This window comes from Hemitrygon akajei, chromosome 12, assembly GCF_048418815.1.
Source record: "Hemitrygon akajei chromosome 12, sHemAka1.3, whole genome shotgun sequence".
Taxonomy (NCBI): Eukaryota; Metazoa; Chordata; class Chondrichthyes; order Myliobatiformes; family Dasyatidae; genus Hemitrygon; species Hemitrygon akajei.
The window spans coordinates 40662626-40679674 of NC_133135.1; the positions used below are offsets into that span (position 1 = coordinate 40662626).

At 40.4% G+C, this 17049-nt stretch overlaps 1 protein-coding gene across 1 annotated transcript in view; it reads right to left on the reverse strand.

Moving 5' to 3' along the window:
- LOC140736624 (riboflavin-binding protein-like) overlaps nucleotides 1–16471 on the reverse strand; it is a gene marked incomplete at its 5' end in the record, with an annotated part of 45042 nt that extends 28571 nt beyond the window's left edge. Inside the window, 4 exons of the mRNA XM_073062444.1 lie at nucleotides 6345–6444; nucleotides 9961–10122; nucleotides 14311–14356; nucleotides 16424–16471. Coding sequence (XP_072918545.1) covers nucleotides 6345–6444; nucleotides 9961–10122; nucleotides 14311–14356; nucleotides 16424–16471 — 356 coding nt within the window. The remainder of the gene's footprint in view (nucleotides 1–6344; nucleotides 6445–9960; nucleotides 10123–14310; nucleotides 14357–16423) is intronic.
- Between the last annotated feature and the right edge of the window lie 578 nt (nucleotides 16472–17049).

The window sequence follows — 17049 nt, forward strand, 5'->3', positions numbered from 1 at the left end:
TGCCTTGGTGAGTTGCTGGACATTTTGTGGGGTCAGGTACTGACGATAATCCCCCCTCTGGTGTGGCGATGCTGGTGGTGAGACTGGGGGGGGGGGGGCGGGGGGGAGGCTGGTCGCTGCTTCTCCTCTAACATCCTGCACTGGTCAACCAACACCCTCCACCTCTGAGCTGGGGTGCACAGGACACTGGTCTGCTCCCAGACTGCTGGAGCTGGGAGGTGGTGGCTCCTGTGCTGCTCCCGTTCTCCTAGAGCCGGGGCTGAAAGGCCGCTGCGCAACTCCCAGTTTCCCAGAGCCGGTGTTGACTGGGCACCATGCTGATCCCAGTCTCCCGGAGCTGGGGGGTGTCAGCAGTACATCCATATTTTCCCCTCCTGCCTTTTCCTCTCCCTTTTGGTGCTTCCTCTGCCCATGTGTCACCAGTTTCTTGCACTGGCTTCATCATCTGACAAGGAGAGGTTGCTGCTCTGCCCTTTTCCCCTGTTCCGTTTATTTTCATCAGCCCATTGTTGCTTGGGTGGCGACTTCCTTTCACCGGCCGCCCCTCCTCTTTTTGCCCCTCTGCCCTCCCCTCCTCCATGGTCTCCTTCTCATCTTGTCAGGGGTTTTCTGGTAGTGGCGGCTTTGGGAGCTCAAAGCGATCAGCCTCTCTTTGGTCACAGTCTGGCCGTGGCCTCTGTGCTGATGGTCGGCTCGTTGGCGTTTGCCTGAGCATTGCCATTGCCAGCTCCCCCTCTCGTTGCCCGTGCATGGGATACCTCGGGCAGGCTTTGTCCTCTCCACAGAGGTTGCAGCATTTGCTCTCCTGGCAGTCCCTTGTCTGGTGTCCTTCCCGTTTGCAGTCCTTGCAGATCACTGCAATGCATTTTGGGTACGACATGCGAGACCTTTTCCAGTTACCACACACCCTGGGTTCACCAGCATTCAAAAGATTTCAAAGGCACATTTAATGTCAGGGAAATGTATACAATATACATCCTGAGATATTTTTTCTTCGCAACCATCCACAAAAACAGAGGAGTGCCCCAGAGAACGAATGACAGTTAAATGTTAGAACCCAAAGTGCCCCCCCAGCTCCCCTTCCCATGCGTAAGCAGCAGCAAATCAAAGATCCCCTCCCCCACCCACAAAGAATGCATCATGCCCCCACCGAGCATTGAAGCGTGCAGCAAAGCATCAATAAAGACACAGACCTGCAGTACCCCAAAGACTACTCGTACACCCGGTAATTCGACATGTGTGTGTGTCTCCCTCCCTCTCTCTCTCCCGCTCCCCCCTCCCTAATAAGGGAAAAAGCAGTGTCTCCGTTTCACAGCGAGAGGGGAGACATAACAAACAACTCACTGATTTAAGATGTTACAAGTCCGTTGTGTCACATTTTCCGAGCTCTGTGCCCAAAGAGCTCGAGTCTCTGGACACACATCCAGCAGCGAATTTGCTGCTTCCGATCTTCCATCTCCTACTGATTCCCTGCAGAAGCACCGACCACGAGTCTGCCTGCCTCCGAAGCCACGAAATCCCGCAACTCCAAAAGCAAGCTAATCTGGGCCGCGTCCTTGGCATATCGAATAACAGCTCATCGTGAGACCCCGAGAGTGAATCGAAGTCAGCATGAAACTCCAGGTCAGGGTCTTCAAAAGAAAAATAAAGTTATTAAAGATAGAAATAGAACTGTTTCCGAAGATGCAAGCAAAGGAGTCGCTGATAGGCGCTGTTTTCTCTTAGCTCCACCGCAGTTCCTTCCAATGGCAAAGACTGTAGGAGGGTGGATGTCGGAGCTATTCGAATCCTCATCTGGAACTTGCTTGTCTAGATCCCGAACATATCCTTAATGCCCACACAGTTTCCTGCACCCTCGATGAAACAGGCAAGGAAGGAGGGGACATCCACAACGGTTATATGTGGATTGAACATGGGCACTGTGATCAGATGCTCTTTCTAGCTGGGGAATGAAGAATAGTGGCTGTACCTTCAGCAATTAACAGCTGTGCTTTGTTCCCCTTCCGTCAAAAATCCTTGTCAAAGCGCTTCTGAAAATCCAAGTAAACAACATCCACTGGCAAACAGCAAGATGGCACTGGTGACCAACAGCGACATCTTGCAGACAGCTTACAAAACTTCAGGATACTCTTCTTCTTCTGAACTGCGATTAACTGCAGCCTGTCATTTCCCTTTTAAGAATATATTTTTGGGCTGACTGAACGATCTGGTGCTTCTGCAGCCTGTTGGGTGTGGATGAGATTCTGTGTCGATTCCTAATGGCGGAACACAAACCCGTGCTTGGCTCCATTACTCCACACGGATTAAAGCATTAAGCAAGATAAAGTTATCAAGGACATGAACAGATATTCAGCGCCGTCTGCCTGTGTCTGACTGGTCTCTCTTGCTACTGCTGGTGGGTGGAACATGCAGGAGTGTTGGGTCCCACACTGCTGGCTGTTGCCTGCAACCATTGGTCTTCTGAATGTGCTCCACAATTGTGGACTAGCTTCAGGGATTCTGCAGTTCATGTTCATGTTCCTTTGTAAAGCTCTTTTAAAAAAAATATTTGTACAATTTAATGTGCCAAGCTAACTCTGCAGCTATGGCGTGCAGCCAATGGCACAGCGCTGAAGACTCACTTGTGGGGTATTGTTTACTTTGTATTGCTTGCATGATTTGTTCTTCTTTCACACTTTGGGTGTTTGATGGTTTTTGTGGTTTTTTTCTTTGAATATGTTCTATTGTGTTTTTTTGTTTTGTGGTCGTCTGCATGAAGAGAAATCTCAAGACTGTATACCGTATGCATACTTTGAACTTTGACTTTCCTTTGTCTATCATACCCGTCATTTCTTCAAAGAATTCCAAAAGGCAAGATTTTCCTTTAAGGAAACCATGCAGACTTTGACATACAGTACTTTATCATGTGACTCCCACTATCCCAAGACCTCAGAGTTAAAAGTGGACTCCAACACCTTGCCAACCTCTTAAGTCAGGCTAACGGGCTTATAAATTGCTGTCTTTTGCCTTCTTCCCTTCTTAAAGAGTAGAGTGACTTTTGCAATTTTCTGTCCTCTGGAATCATTCCAAAATCTAGTGATTCTTGAAAGACCATTATTCATATCTCCACAATGGCTACCACTTTCAGAGCCCTGGGATGGAGTCTATTTGGTACAAAAGTTTTATCTACCTCCAGACCTTTTAGCTCCCCAAACACCTTCTCTTTAATAATAGCACTTCTGTCCCCTGACATAGCAAAGACAGGCTGACCCACTTTCATCTTTTCTTTTCCCATGATATCATAGAAGTATGGCTTAATTTCAATGCACATTGCTAGTATCAATAATAACAAGAAGCAGAACAGTAAAGATGATTTACTTCAATTACAAAGCATACTGAATAGAATGCACCTGGATATCATGTAATCTTGTCTCCCTACTTCACGAAAGATATATCTGTAATTGCTACTTCGGAGTTTGGAAAACGAGGAGTGATTTTATTAGACCAATAGAGCATGGATACAGGCCCTTCAGCCCACTAAGTCAAGGCCAACCATAGTGCCCATCCAGCTAGATCCAATTTCCTTGGTTCATTGATTATCCCTCTAAGCCCTGCCCCTCCATGTGCTATCTAATTGTTTCTTAAATGATACTAATGTACCTGCCTACCCACTTCATCTGGCAGCTCATTCCATAGCCTCACCATCCACTGCATGAAAATGTTGCCCCTCAAACCCCTTTAAAATCTTTTCCCTCTCACCCTCAGTCTATGTCCCCTATTTTGGACTCCCCTACCCTGGAGAGATCTGTTACTGCCCATCTTATCTACACCTTTCCTAATTTCAAACAGTTCCATAAGGTTACCCCCCATTCTCAGTACTGAAACATATGAAAGAGTGGGGTAGGATAGTGAATTCACTAACTGAAGAATCCTGAATACAGGGACATAGTTACAAGATTACGGAACAGTTGTTTAAAATGGAGGTGCATGGGAAGATACACTTGTAGAGGACACTGGATCTCTGGAATGCTCCACCCCAGAGATTTCTGGAGGCTAATTAATAGGGGGTAAAAATAAATAAATCTGCAGATGCCGGAAATCTAAAAAAATCATAAAATGCTGAAAATACTCAGGAACTCATGACACAAGAGTCAAGTCGGAGTCCCTCTACCAAAACTGAAAAGAAGAACAAAGGAACTTGCAGAGCTGCAGGGAGGGTAGATGTCTCCTAGAATTTAAAACTGGGATGCCCATGGTGATAGACTGCAACAGGTCTTTATTCCTTGGAACATAGGAGAATAATGGCAAAATTAAAGAAGTGTTTAAATTTGTGAGAGGCATAGATAAGGTGGATGGTAACAGACTTTACCCTCAGGGCAGGACAATCCAAAATGATGGGATATAGATTTAGGGTTAATGAGCTTAATGAGGACCTGAGGGGCAACTTTCCATGCAGAGGATGCTGAGTATGATTGAGGCAGGTAGAATAGTGTAATTTAAGGAGCATTTGGATAGGTATATGGAGGAGAAGGCCTTGGAGAGATAAGTGCAGAATGCAGAAAATTGGGACGAGCTCGGGAGACAATGTGGTCAGCATAGACTAATTGGGCTGAAGGGCTTGTATCTGTGCTGCATTGCTCTCTGATTCTCTCTGGTTCATGAATGAATGGCAGCAATTAAAAAGGAAGAGCATCGACAAAAAAGACTATTAAAAAAAAAGAATACGGGAGTTGTAAAATGCAGAAGAGGAAAACATCCCAGAAGTTGGGCACATCCTTCAGTTCCAAAAGAAAAAAAAAACAACCTAATCTTAAAGATGAATGTCAAATGAAGATTGAGAATTCAAGGTACTTCAAACTGTAGAATTCAATTACTTAATCTGGACAAGTGTGAAGAGTTGCACATTGGGAAGTCAAATGTAAAAGGGAAGTATACCGGAAATGGCAGGACCCTAAGAAGCATTGGTGCACTGAGGGATCTTGAGTTGCAAATTGACAGCTCCCTGAAGATGACAACAGAACTTGACCGTGTGGTAAAGAAGGCACAGGGCATACTTCCTTTCATTGGTCAGGGCCTTGAGTATAAATGTCAGAAAGTCATGTGGTAGCTGCATAAAACTCTGATGAGGACACCTTTGGAATATTGCATGCAGTACTAGTCACCGCACTACAGGAGATTGGCTGTGTGAATGTAGGGCAGAAATCGGAGGCAAATACAATGAAATTGTTGAGTTTGGCTTGAGGGCAGGAGGTGGCACCAATGAGGTCCATGAAGTACCAGAGAAAGTGTTAAGAGAGTGGACACAGGTGGGACTGGAACAAAGACTTTTCCACATATTCCACTATAAGGCAAACATAACTTGGACACTTGCAAGAGACTAATCTACACCGTTGATCTGGAGGATGAGAGTGGAGTAAAGAGTTGCTCAGTATGAGAACCAATTCAGCCAGGTGAATGTGTGGATTGGTGGAGAAGAACTGTTTGGGCTTCCCTTCAAGCAAGAAATGGTATGCTCTCAGACCATCCTGATGTGGGATAAAGATATATAGAGATGTGCATGGAAAAGAAGAGTTTGTTGGGAAAGGGAAATGGTAACAGTCAAAACCATGCAGGGCATTAGAAGAGTCACAGATATAGTTGTGAAGTATAATTGGAGGTATTTCAAGTGGAAGAGATACATTTTTGAAAGATAGAGAATTAAAAGAGATGAGGAACAGGGACAAAATGGAGATGAAGTAATGGGCAGATGAAGCATGATCATATTGAGTGGCAAGGCTCAGTGGCTGATTCCTGCTCCTATTCAAGAGGAATATTTCAAGAGGATAAACAGCAAATCAAAGTAAAATATAATATTTTACTGCTTTTACAAACCAGCCTGTTGTGAATTCTCCTCTCCCTTAATATCACTATTGATGGCCATGCCTGAACAAACTAAATCCCACCATTCCTTTCTTCAATCCCATGTCTCTTCTCCCTTATAATTATACACCTTTTATAACTTGTCATTCTTCATCTGGCTCTTTCTTTCATTCTGATGAAACCTCTTTCTGGTGTGTTCTTTACATTAAGGGTGCTATGTAAGAGCAAGTTATTGTCCTGAGACCAGAAAAAGCATTACATTTTGGGTAGGCAAATGAGGGATGGATGAAGGACTTTAAGGAATGCTATTTGCCTATCCAGCACCCACATCCTGGTAACAGCACACAAATTGACATTTAAAAAAATTTCAATTTCACAGTCTTCCATGTTCCGGTTTGAACTCAAGACATCTTGCACCTGGTTTAGTTAAACACATTCCAGCTTTTTATATTGAACACATCTTTTACTCAAAGAACCTGAAGATATTGAATAAGATGTTGGTTTACCTTGGACTAAGTTGTCCACATCGGTCCCAATATGTATTATCTATCTTAGACACTGGGCTTACAGCAAGCAGTTCAGTATAGTTGGAAAAGCAACAAGCAGCTGTTGAAAGAAGGAAATTAACCTCAATAAGGTTTCCACTGGCTAGCCTTCTCCAAAACTTGTATAAAAGAAATACCAACAACATGGAAATATTTCTGAGATTACTTAATCTGTAAAGTCTACATGTTATAAAACTCTCATGAACATCTGTATCAAAACAACATATTTTTAAAAAGGACAATATTACAACAGAGAGCAATGGAGTATAATCTGGTATTCTAATGACTTCTCTATCAGTCACCATGAGTAGAAGTAGGATGGAGTCCAGGCACCTGAGCACAATGAAGAAGATTCTGCAAATTATACCCAGGAAACAAAGAAATAAGTAGATGAAAGAAAAGTCAAAGTTAATTTTATATTTTATATTCAATTTATACAAAGTTTTAGAAATATATGGAAAGTTTTGCACAGAAAGGCACTGTCTTATGAATTTTAAAGGAGAATTGGATAGTGATTCAAGAGGTTGGAATTTTGTAAAACCAGAAAATGCTAGAAACTCCAACAAGTCAGGCAACATCTGTGGAGAGAAAAATGGTTATTATTTTTGGGTTCTTGGCCCCTCATTAGAAAGAGAAATGAGCAAGCAAGCTAAATTCCAGAAGGGTTGGGAGGAGAGATGGATGTTAAAGGAAATTGGATGTCATCAAGGAGAAGGTATTTACAGCCTTACAGCACATTAAAGAGGGTAAATCCCAGTGCTTGACCAGGTATGTCCTTGGACTTTGTGGCAGGTTAGAGAGGAAATTACAGAAGCCCTTGTGGAGATACTTGCTTCAAAGTTAGCCACTGGTGAAGTTCCCAAATGTTGTTCCACTGTTTAAAATAGGTAATAAGGTCAAGCCAGGGAACTACAACCTGGTCAGCCTGATAGCAGTAGTGAGGAAGCTACCAAGGGAATTTTGAGAGACACGATCTATCAGCATTCAGATAGTCAGAGTCTGATTAAGAGAAGTCAGCATGTCTTTATACAAATGAAGTCACATTTGATGAACCTTTTAGTGTTTTATTTTAACCTCAAAGTAGAAGGAGGTAAGTCAGTGGAGGATGTTTGGAATTTAGCAAGGTCTTGCATGGTAGGCTGGTCTGGACAGTTAGACCCCATGGAATCCAGGGAGAGATAGTTAGGTGGGTTTAAAATTAGCTCACAGGTAGGCAACAGAGGATGGTGGCAGAAGGTTGCTTCTTGGAATGAGTAATTACAAGAGAAGCCAGATGGTAACAATCTTTTCCCCATGGTAGTGAAACTAGGGGACATAGACTTAGGATGAGGGGTAAATATTTAAAAGGGTCCTGAGGGGTAATGTTTTCATTCAGGTGGAGGAGAGTATATGGAATGAGCTTCCAGAGGAAGTGGTGGAAGCAGATATAATAATATAATTGGATAGGTAGACGAAGGGGAAGGCTCGGATGAAGGAAATTGATACGAGATGATTGGTACCGTGTTCAGTATGGACTTGTTGGGTAAAAAAAAAAATGCCTGTTATCTGAGCTATAAATCTTTCTAGTTCTATGAAATACCCCTGAAGGGATGACATTCCAGATTTGCTGAGATCCTGCTGCTTGAAGATTATTAAAGCAAACTTGAAGCAAAAGAGAAAAGAAACAAATTGGCAGGTTACAGTTGTGAAATGCAGATAAGAGCTTTGCAGAAACCTGAAATCAGAAGGAGCACCTCAAGGCTGGGTGCTTATCCTCCTGCTGTACTAGCTTTACACTTCTGACTGTGAGGCTAAGTGCAGCTCCAATGCCATATTCAAGTTTGCTGATGACCCCACTGTCATAGGCCAACTCAAGCATAGTGATGATTCAGCATATAGGAGGGAGATTGAAAATCTGGCTGAGTGGTGCCACAACAACAACCTCTCACTCAATGTCAGCAAGACTAAGGAGCTAATTGTTGATTTTAGGAGAAGGAAACCAGAGTCCATGAGCCATTCCTCATTGGAAGATCAGAGGCGGAGAGGGTCAGCAACTTTAAATTCCTTGGTTCCTGGGCCCAGCACGTATGTGCAATTATGAAGAAAGCATGGAAGCACCTCTACTTCCTTAGGAGTTTACGGAGATTCGGTATGACATCTAAGACTTTTACAGTGGAGAATATATTAACTGGATGCATAACAGCCTGGTCTGGAAACACCAATATCCTTGAATGGAAAATCCTACAAAGAGTAGTGGATACAGTGCAGTCCATCATGGGTAAAGCATATTTACACACAGCATTGTCGCAGCAAAGCAGCATTAATCATTAGGGACCCCTGCCACCCTGGCCATGCTCTCTTCTCACTGCTGCCATCAAGAAGAAAATACAGGAACCTCAGGACACACACTGTCAGGTTCAGGAACTGTTATTACCCCTCAACCATCAGGCTCTTGAATGAAAGAGAATGACTTCATTCAACTTTACTTGCCCCATTATTGAAATGTTTCCACAACCAATGGACTCACCTTTAAGAACTCTTCATCTCATGTTTTTGATACTTATTGCTTATTTATTATTATTATTATTATTATTATTATTTCTTTCTTTTTGTATTTGCAGCTTGTTGTCTCCTGCACTCTGGTTGAATGCCCAAGTTTGGCGGTCTTTCATTTATTCTATTGAGTATGCCCACAAGAAAATAAATATCAGGGTTGTCTACAGTGACACATATATACTTTGAACTTTAAATTTACTTAGAACTTAGAACTTTGGAAATGTCCAATAGATTACGTGCTATCTCTGAAGAGAGAAAACTGAGTTTTATAGTACTTTCATAGAGCTTTATTGACCAGAGAAACTAATTTACCAATAAATTTTAAACTTGGTATTGAGTCTGGCAATCTGCAGCATGTCCAGAAGTTGAGGTTCTCTTCCTCAAGCTTATATTGTACCTCATTGGAGGATGCCACAAGTAGAGGGGTCATTGTGAGAATGGATGAGAGAGTCGAAGTGATGGGCAATATGAAGCTCTGGGTTGCCGCTGCAGTCTGTAAATGAGTGCTCTGAAATGCGGTAATGCAACTCTGTGTTTTGGTTTCTTCAATCATGAGCTCCTAATGGAATACACTTCATCAGAAGAAGTGCAAGTGAATTGCAGCTTCTTCCACAAGGACAGTTTAGGTGAATGGATGGTAGGGAAAGATTTTCTTCAGTTATGTGGCAAAGTGCTAAGAGAGGAGAGCTGTTGATAGAAATATAAATGTGAACCAGAGAGTTGTGAAGGAAATGGTCCATTTGGGATGCTGAAAGGAAAAGGGAGCAGAAGATGTTTGATGGTGCAATCTCATTGAACATGCCAGAAGTTATAAAGGGTAATTTGTTGCTTGCAAAGGCTGCTGGGATTAAAGATGAAGATCCTTTTTCTTGTCAGGAGGAGAGGCATGAAAACAGATGTATAGGAACTAGATTGGACATGGTAGATGTGTAGTTTTCTTCAATACATAACTTGTAATATGAATTTTGACTTGGTTTCCCCTTTTTTGTGATTAATGACATGACTTTACAGCATTTTATCTATTACTTGCACACCAACTTACATTGAGAGAAACGTTGGCACGCCCTCATTCCTGGCTCAGGAGCAGATGTTGATTTGTGATATTTTCCGCTCAGACAATTTTCTCCTTTGCAACTATTTGCCAGTGACAATATTGCAATAGAGATACCCAGCAAAGTTATCATTTTGATTATTGACTTCAAACCTGCAAATGATAGCAGAATAGACATCGACCTGTATTATTATTAGTTTTTTTAATTGTTTGTTCAAAGTGACTTCACACAGTAGATTCATTTTGTAATGAATTTTAATTTCTTAATCACTTAAGAGTATCCTGCTTCCATGCTTAGTTTTCACCAATGAACAAAGATTGATGACTATAAACTCAGATCCTGGATTCATTTCACATTATCTTCCCCGTTCAAATTTAAAAAGAAAAACAGAAAATATTGTAATGTTGTAAGTACTTAACCAGTCAGGCAGCATCTGTGGAGACAAGATAATTTTTCAACTATGACTTTTCATTGGAGTCTACAATACATTTTGTAGTTTGAATGCACTGCATCTTCGATGTGATGGCATTGAAGGGAATGGTGGCTTCAAATTGAATCACTTGTAAATAGGATTGTTAAATCTAAATGACACATTCTCTAGTTAAGAAAAGGGTTCTGAACACTGAGAGGAAGCTTGTTATCTCAGTAGGGGGCAACAACACTTAACAAGGAATAATGCAGTGACAATCAAAAACAGCACACACAAAATGCTGGAGGAACTCTGCAAGTCAGGCAGCATCTCTGGCGGGAAATGAACAATCAACATTTCAGGCCAAGACCCTTTATCAGCATTTTCTCTGTATTGCTCAACATTTCCAGCTTCTGCAGTTCCTCTAGTGTGACAATCAAAAATAAATCTGGTATTTTATGAATTGCAAGGAAATTGAACAAAATCCTTTTTTGACAATGTTGATTCAAAAATTTCCTCATATATATGGCAGAACAAAAATCCTAGATTAGGCAAAAGATATTTACAGAAGGCAAGGAAGGAAGGTGGATTGGCATTGCCTAATTTTAGATTTTATTATTGGGCAATTAATATTCGATATTTGAAATGTTGGTTAAGGGATTGGGATTTATCTCCTAGCCCTCATTGGGTAAATCTGGAAACTAAATCTGTACAAGGATTTTCATTGGGTTCTATCTTAAGGACTTCTCTTCCCTTTGCTCTTTCTAAATTGCATAAACGAATTGACAATCCGATAGTCAAACACACTTTATGTATATGGTTTCAATTTCGGAATTCTTTTGGGTTGAATCAATTTGTTTTAACTATTCCTATTGTATCCAATTTCTTTTTTCATCCTTCTATTATGGACCAAGCTTATTCAGCTTGGAAGACTAAAGGAATACTATGGTTTTCTGATCTATTTTTGGATAATTGTTTTATGTCTTTTGAACAATTATCTAATAAATATAATTTGCCCAGATCTCAGTTTTTTAGATATTTACAGATTAGGAATTTCTTAAACACTGTACTTCCTACCTTTCCAAATCTTGATTCTTTGGGTATTTTGGAGAAATTGTTAGAATTAAATCCTTTTCAGAAAGGTGTAATATCAAATGTTTACAATATAATTATGAAAATACATTCAGAGGCCTTTTATAAGATTAAAAATGATTGGGAAAGAGAACTTAACTTTATTACCCCTAGAGAATTGGGATAAAATTCTTCAATTAGTTAATTTATCCTCTATATGTGCTAAACATTCATTGATACAGTTTAAAGTTGTGCACAGGGCTCATATGTCCAAGGATAAATTGCCTCGTTTTTATTCCCATATAAATCCTATATATGACAGATGTCATTCTGAGATGGCTTCTTTAACTCATATGTTTTGGTCATGTCCGCTTTTGAAAAAATATTGGAAAGACATTTTCGATATTATTTCCACGGTATTGAACATTGATTTACAACCACATCCTATTACTGCAATCTTTAGTTTACCAATAATGGGGTCAATCCATTTATCTTCTTCTGCTTGTTGGATTATTGCATTTCTTACATTAATGGCTAGAAGATCTATTTTGTTGAATTGGAAAGAAATTAATCCCCCTACCGTATTTCATTGGTTTTCTCAAACTATGTTATGTCTAAATTTGGAGAAAATTAGAAGTATCGTATATGACCCTTCTATTAAATTTGAAAAGATTTAGAGGCCATTTATTCAACATTTTCACATGATGTAATTTGACCCTGTTCCAATCCTATTTGTTTTTCTGGTTTTGAAGCGAGAGCGAGAGAGCGAGAGAGCGAGAGAGAGAGAGAGAGAGAGAGAGAGAGAGAGAGAGAGAGAGAGAGAGAGAGCGAGAGAGAGCGAGAGAGAGCGAGAGAGAGCGAGAGAGAGCGAGAGAGAGAGAGAGAGAGAGAGAGAGAGAGAGAGAGAGAGAGAGAGAGAGGATCAGAGTTGGGGACACTGATGATTTTGTAATTTTTTTTATAGATACTATAAACAGCCCATTTTTATTTATTTATTTATTTATTTCTCTTCTTTCTTTTTTTTCTTAATAGTTAGTGGTTAGTTTGTTAGTTTAGTTTTTCCTAGGGTATTAATATTTTTTTTCTTTTTCTCTTTTCTGTTTTTTTTCCCAACATAAATTATTTAGTTTTTTTGTTTCATTTATATGATATTTGTATCATTCATGATTTGGGAAGACTTAACTATAATGTACTTATTGCTTGTGTATCCTTTTATGTTCATTTTAATTTTATAAGTTTGTAATCCCATTATCTATGTACTAATCTTATCATGTTGATATTAATAAAAAGATTGAAAAAGGAAAAGCAAAATTATTTGAATTTTTAAAAAAATTCAAAATACATAGTTCGTGAAATAAAAGATCCCTTTTCTGATGTGGATGGCTGAGAGAACAGCCAGTGGTCATGGTGCACATAGGTACCAACGATATGTAAAAAATGGGATGAGGTCCTACAAGGTGAATTTAAGGAGTTAGGAGATAAACTAAAAAGTAGGACCACAAAGGTAATAATCTCTGGATTACTACCAGTGCCACGTGCTAGTCAGAGTAGAAATAGGAGGATATTTCAGATGAATACGTGGCTTGAAAAATGGTGCAAGGGGGAGGGATTCAAATTTCTGGAGCATTGGAACCAGTTCTGGGGGAGGTGGGACCGGTATAAACAGGAACCGGTCTGCACCTGGGCTGGACTGGAACCAATATCCTAGGGGAAGCGTTTGCTACTGCTGTTCAGGAGGCTTTAAACTAATGTGGCAGGGGGATGGGAACAAGTGCAGAGAGACAGAGGGGTGTAAAATGAGGGTAGAAGCAAAAAATAGTAAGGTGAAAAGTAAAAGTGGCAGGCAGGCAAATCCAGGGCAAAAAGCAAAAAGGGCCATTTTTCAACATAATTGTATAAGGGCTAAGAGTGTTGTAAAAACAAGCCTGAAGGTTTTGTGTGTCAATGCAAGGAGCATTCGTAACAAGGTGGATGAATTGAATGTGCAGATAGTTATTAATGAATATAATATAGTTGGGATCACAGAGACATGGCTCCAGGGTGACCAAGGATGGGAGCTCAACATCCAGGGATATTCAATATTCAGGAGGGATAGACAGGAAAGAAAAGGAGGTGGGGTAGCATTGCTGGTTAGAGAGGAGATTAACACAATAGAAGGTCATTAGCCTGGAGGATGTGGAATCGATATGGGTAGAGCTGCATAACACTAAGGGGCAGAAAACGCTGGTGGGAGTTGTGTACAGGCCACCTAACAGTAGTAGAGAGGTTGGGGATGGCATTAAACAGGAAATTAGAAATGCGTGCAATAAAGGAACAGTAGTTATAATGGGTGACTTCAATCTACATATAGATTGGGTGAACCAAATTGGTAAGGGTGCTGAGGAAGAGGATTTCTTGGAATGTATGTGGGATGGTTTTCTGAACCAACATGTCGAGGAACCAACTAGAGAGCAGGCCATTCTAGATTGGATATTAAGCAATGAGGAAGGGTTAGTTAGCAATCTTGTCGTGCGAGGCCCCTTGGGTAAGAGCCACCATAATATGGTGGAATTCTTCATTAAGATGGAGAGTGACATAGTTAATTCAGAAACAAAGGTTCTGAACTTAAAGAAGGGTAACTTTGAAGGTATGAGACGTGAATTAGCTAAGACAGACTGGCAAATGATACTTAAAGGGTTGATGGTGGATATGCAATGGCAAGCATTTAAAGATCGCATGGATGAACTACAACAATTGTTCATCCCAGTTTGGCAAAAGAATAAACCAGGGAAGGTAGTGAACCAGTGGCTGACAAGGGAAATTAGGGATAGTATCAAGTCCAAAGAAGAAACATATAAATTAGCAAAAAAAAGTGGCATACCTGAGGACTGGGAGAAATTCAGAGACCAGCAGAGGAGGACAAAGAGCTTAATTAAGAAAGGGAAAAAAGATTATGAGAGAAAGCTGGCAGAGAACATAAAAACTGACTGTAAAAGCTTTTATAGATACGTGAAAAGAAAAAGATTGGTCAAGCCAAATGTAGGTCCTTTACAGTCAGAAACAGGTGAATTGATCATAGGGAACAAAGACATGGCAGACCAATTGAATAACTACTTTGGTTCTGTCTTCACTAAGGAGGACATAAATAATCTTCCGGAAATAGTAAGGGACCGAGGGTCTAGTGGGACGGAGGAACTGAGGGAAATACATGTTAGTAGGGAAGTGGTGTTAGGTAAATTGAAGGGATTAAAGGCAGATAAATCCCCAGGGCCAGATGGTCTGCATTCCAGAGTGCTTAAGGAAGTAGCCCAAGAAATAGTGGATGCATTAGTGATAATTTTTCAAAACTCCTTAGATTCTGGATTAGTTCCTGAGGATTGGAGGGTGGCTAATGTAACCCCACTTTTTAAAAAAGGAGGGAGAGAGAAACCAGGGAATTATAGACCGGTTAGTTTGACATCGGTGGTGGGGAAAATGCTAGAGTCGGTTATCAAAGATGTGATAACAGCACATTTGGAAAGAGGTGGAATCATCGGACAAAGTCAGCATGGATTTGTGAAAGGAAAATCACGTCTGACGAATCTTATAGAATTTTTTGAAGATGTAACTAGTAGAGTGGATAGGGGAGAGCCAGTGGATGTGGTATATTTAGATTTTCAAAAGGCTTTTGACAAGGTCTCACACAGGAGATTAGTGTGCAAACTTAAAGCACACGGTATTGGGGGTATGGTATTGATGTGGATAGAGAATTGGTTGGCACACAGGAAGCAAAGAGTGGGAGTAAACGGGACCTTTTCAGAATGGCAGGCAGTGACTAGTGGGGTACTGCAAGGCTCAGTGCTGGGACCCCAGTTGTTTACAATATATATTAATGATTTAGATGAGGGAATTAAATGCAGCATCTCCAAGTTTGCGGATGACACAAAGCTGGGCGGTGGTGTTAGCTGTGAGGAGGATGCAGGTGACTTGAAATGACCTGGATCAACTGGGCTTATACTCACTGGAATTTAGAAGATTGAGGGGGGACCTTATTGAAACATATAAAATTCTAAAGGGATTGGACAGGCCAGATGCAGGAAGATTGTTCCCGATGTTGGGGAAGTCCAGAATGAGGGGTCACAGTTTAAGGATAAAGGGGAAGCCTTTTAGGACTGAGATGAGGAGAAACTTCTTCACACAGAGAGTGGTGAATCTGTGGAATTCTCTGCCACAGGAAACAGTTGAGGCCAGTTCTTTGGCTATATTTAAGAGGGAGTTAGATATTGCCCTTGTGGCTAAAGGGATCAGGGGGTATGGAGAGAAAGCAGGTACAGGGTTCTGAGTTGGATGATCAGTCATGATCATACTGAATGGCGGTGCAGGCTCGAAGGGCCGAATGGCCTACTCCTGCACCTATTTTCTATGTTTCTATGAGAAAGTAGCCATTAATAAATGTTTGCACTGGAGAGTAGGTATTAGTAAAATGAGAAACAGTTCAAAAATTCACATGGTTAATTTTTTTCACAAGGATTTATATTTCCAGCATTCAAGAAATCTCACAAAAATGCAATATTTGCAGAAGAAATAGTGTCACAGAGAAACAAACAGATTAGAGTAAATACAGAGGGGCTGAGCAAAGATAGAGTGATTGCAGACATGAAACCAAATAGCAGAGTAAACAGCAGGCAAGAAATATAAATTACTCATTTACAGAGAACAATGCTAAAATGAGGAAAAAGAGACAATCTGACTATTTAAAAATCAAATGATTAAACCTTCATAAAATTAAAATCTCATTTTCAAATATTTATAATCTAAATTTATTAAGTTTTTTCCCTTTTTAATCTTTTTCCTTGTTTCTCATATCATTTTTAAGTTCAGACAGAAAACGTACAGAAGGCTTCTATCCACAGTCAATATACAATCATATATTACTGCCCACTTCAGTCTGCTCTGAATACATATAATGCAACTATAATAAACTACAAATGATTGTTACCATCGCCAACTATTACCTGTTGATGTGACAGAAGAATTGGAAACCCCTCTTTGTCATGTGTCCGTCACTTTTATAATGGATGAGTTGTATAATTTGTTCGCTCTCTCATTGGATGATTTGCTGAAGTGGTTGTCACTGACCATAAATGTACCTTCTGAACTTTGGATAATCTGAAATGCTAATGTCATCATTACGAGTATTGACTAAGAGTTGGAGATAAATAGTTCACCACTTTATTTGAAGTAGATAAACAGTTTGTTCCTTGCCTTTTTTAATTCAACTGTATGAGAAATTTTCTCAATGTTTGATGAGAAACTCAATTCCATGCCATAAAACATACTGCAACATCTTAAAGCCATGTTCAGATTGACTTTCAACCCTTTTGATCTGTCAAACATTTATATAAGATTTTTAGTTGATCAGAGTTCAGCAACCTGAGTTAGTTTGCAACACATCTCCTCCCGTCCAAATTTAAATGCACAGTTAGTTAATCAGATATTAGCTGAGACTCATTTGGTGAATTCTAGCATGTAACACAGACAATTCTGGGCCCAATTCCTTTTTCAGGAACTCAAGTACAAAAATCAAACAGACAGGTTAGTACAGGTTAGAGAAAATGTGCTATCAGGAGTGCCATATTTC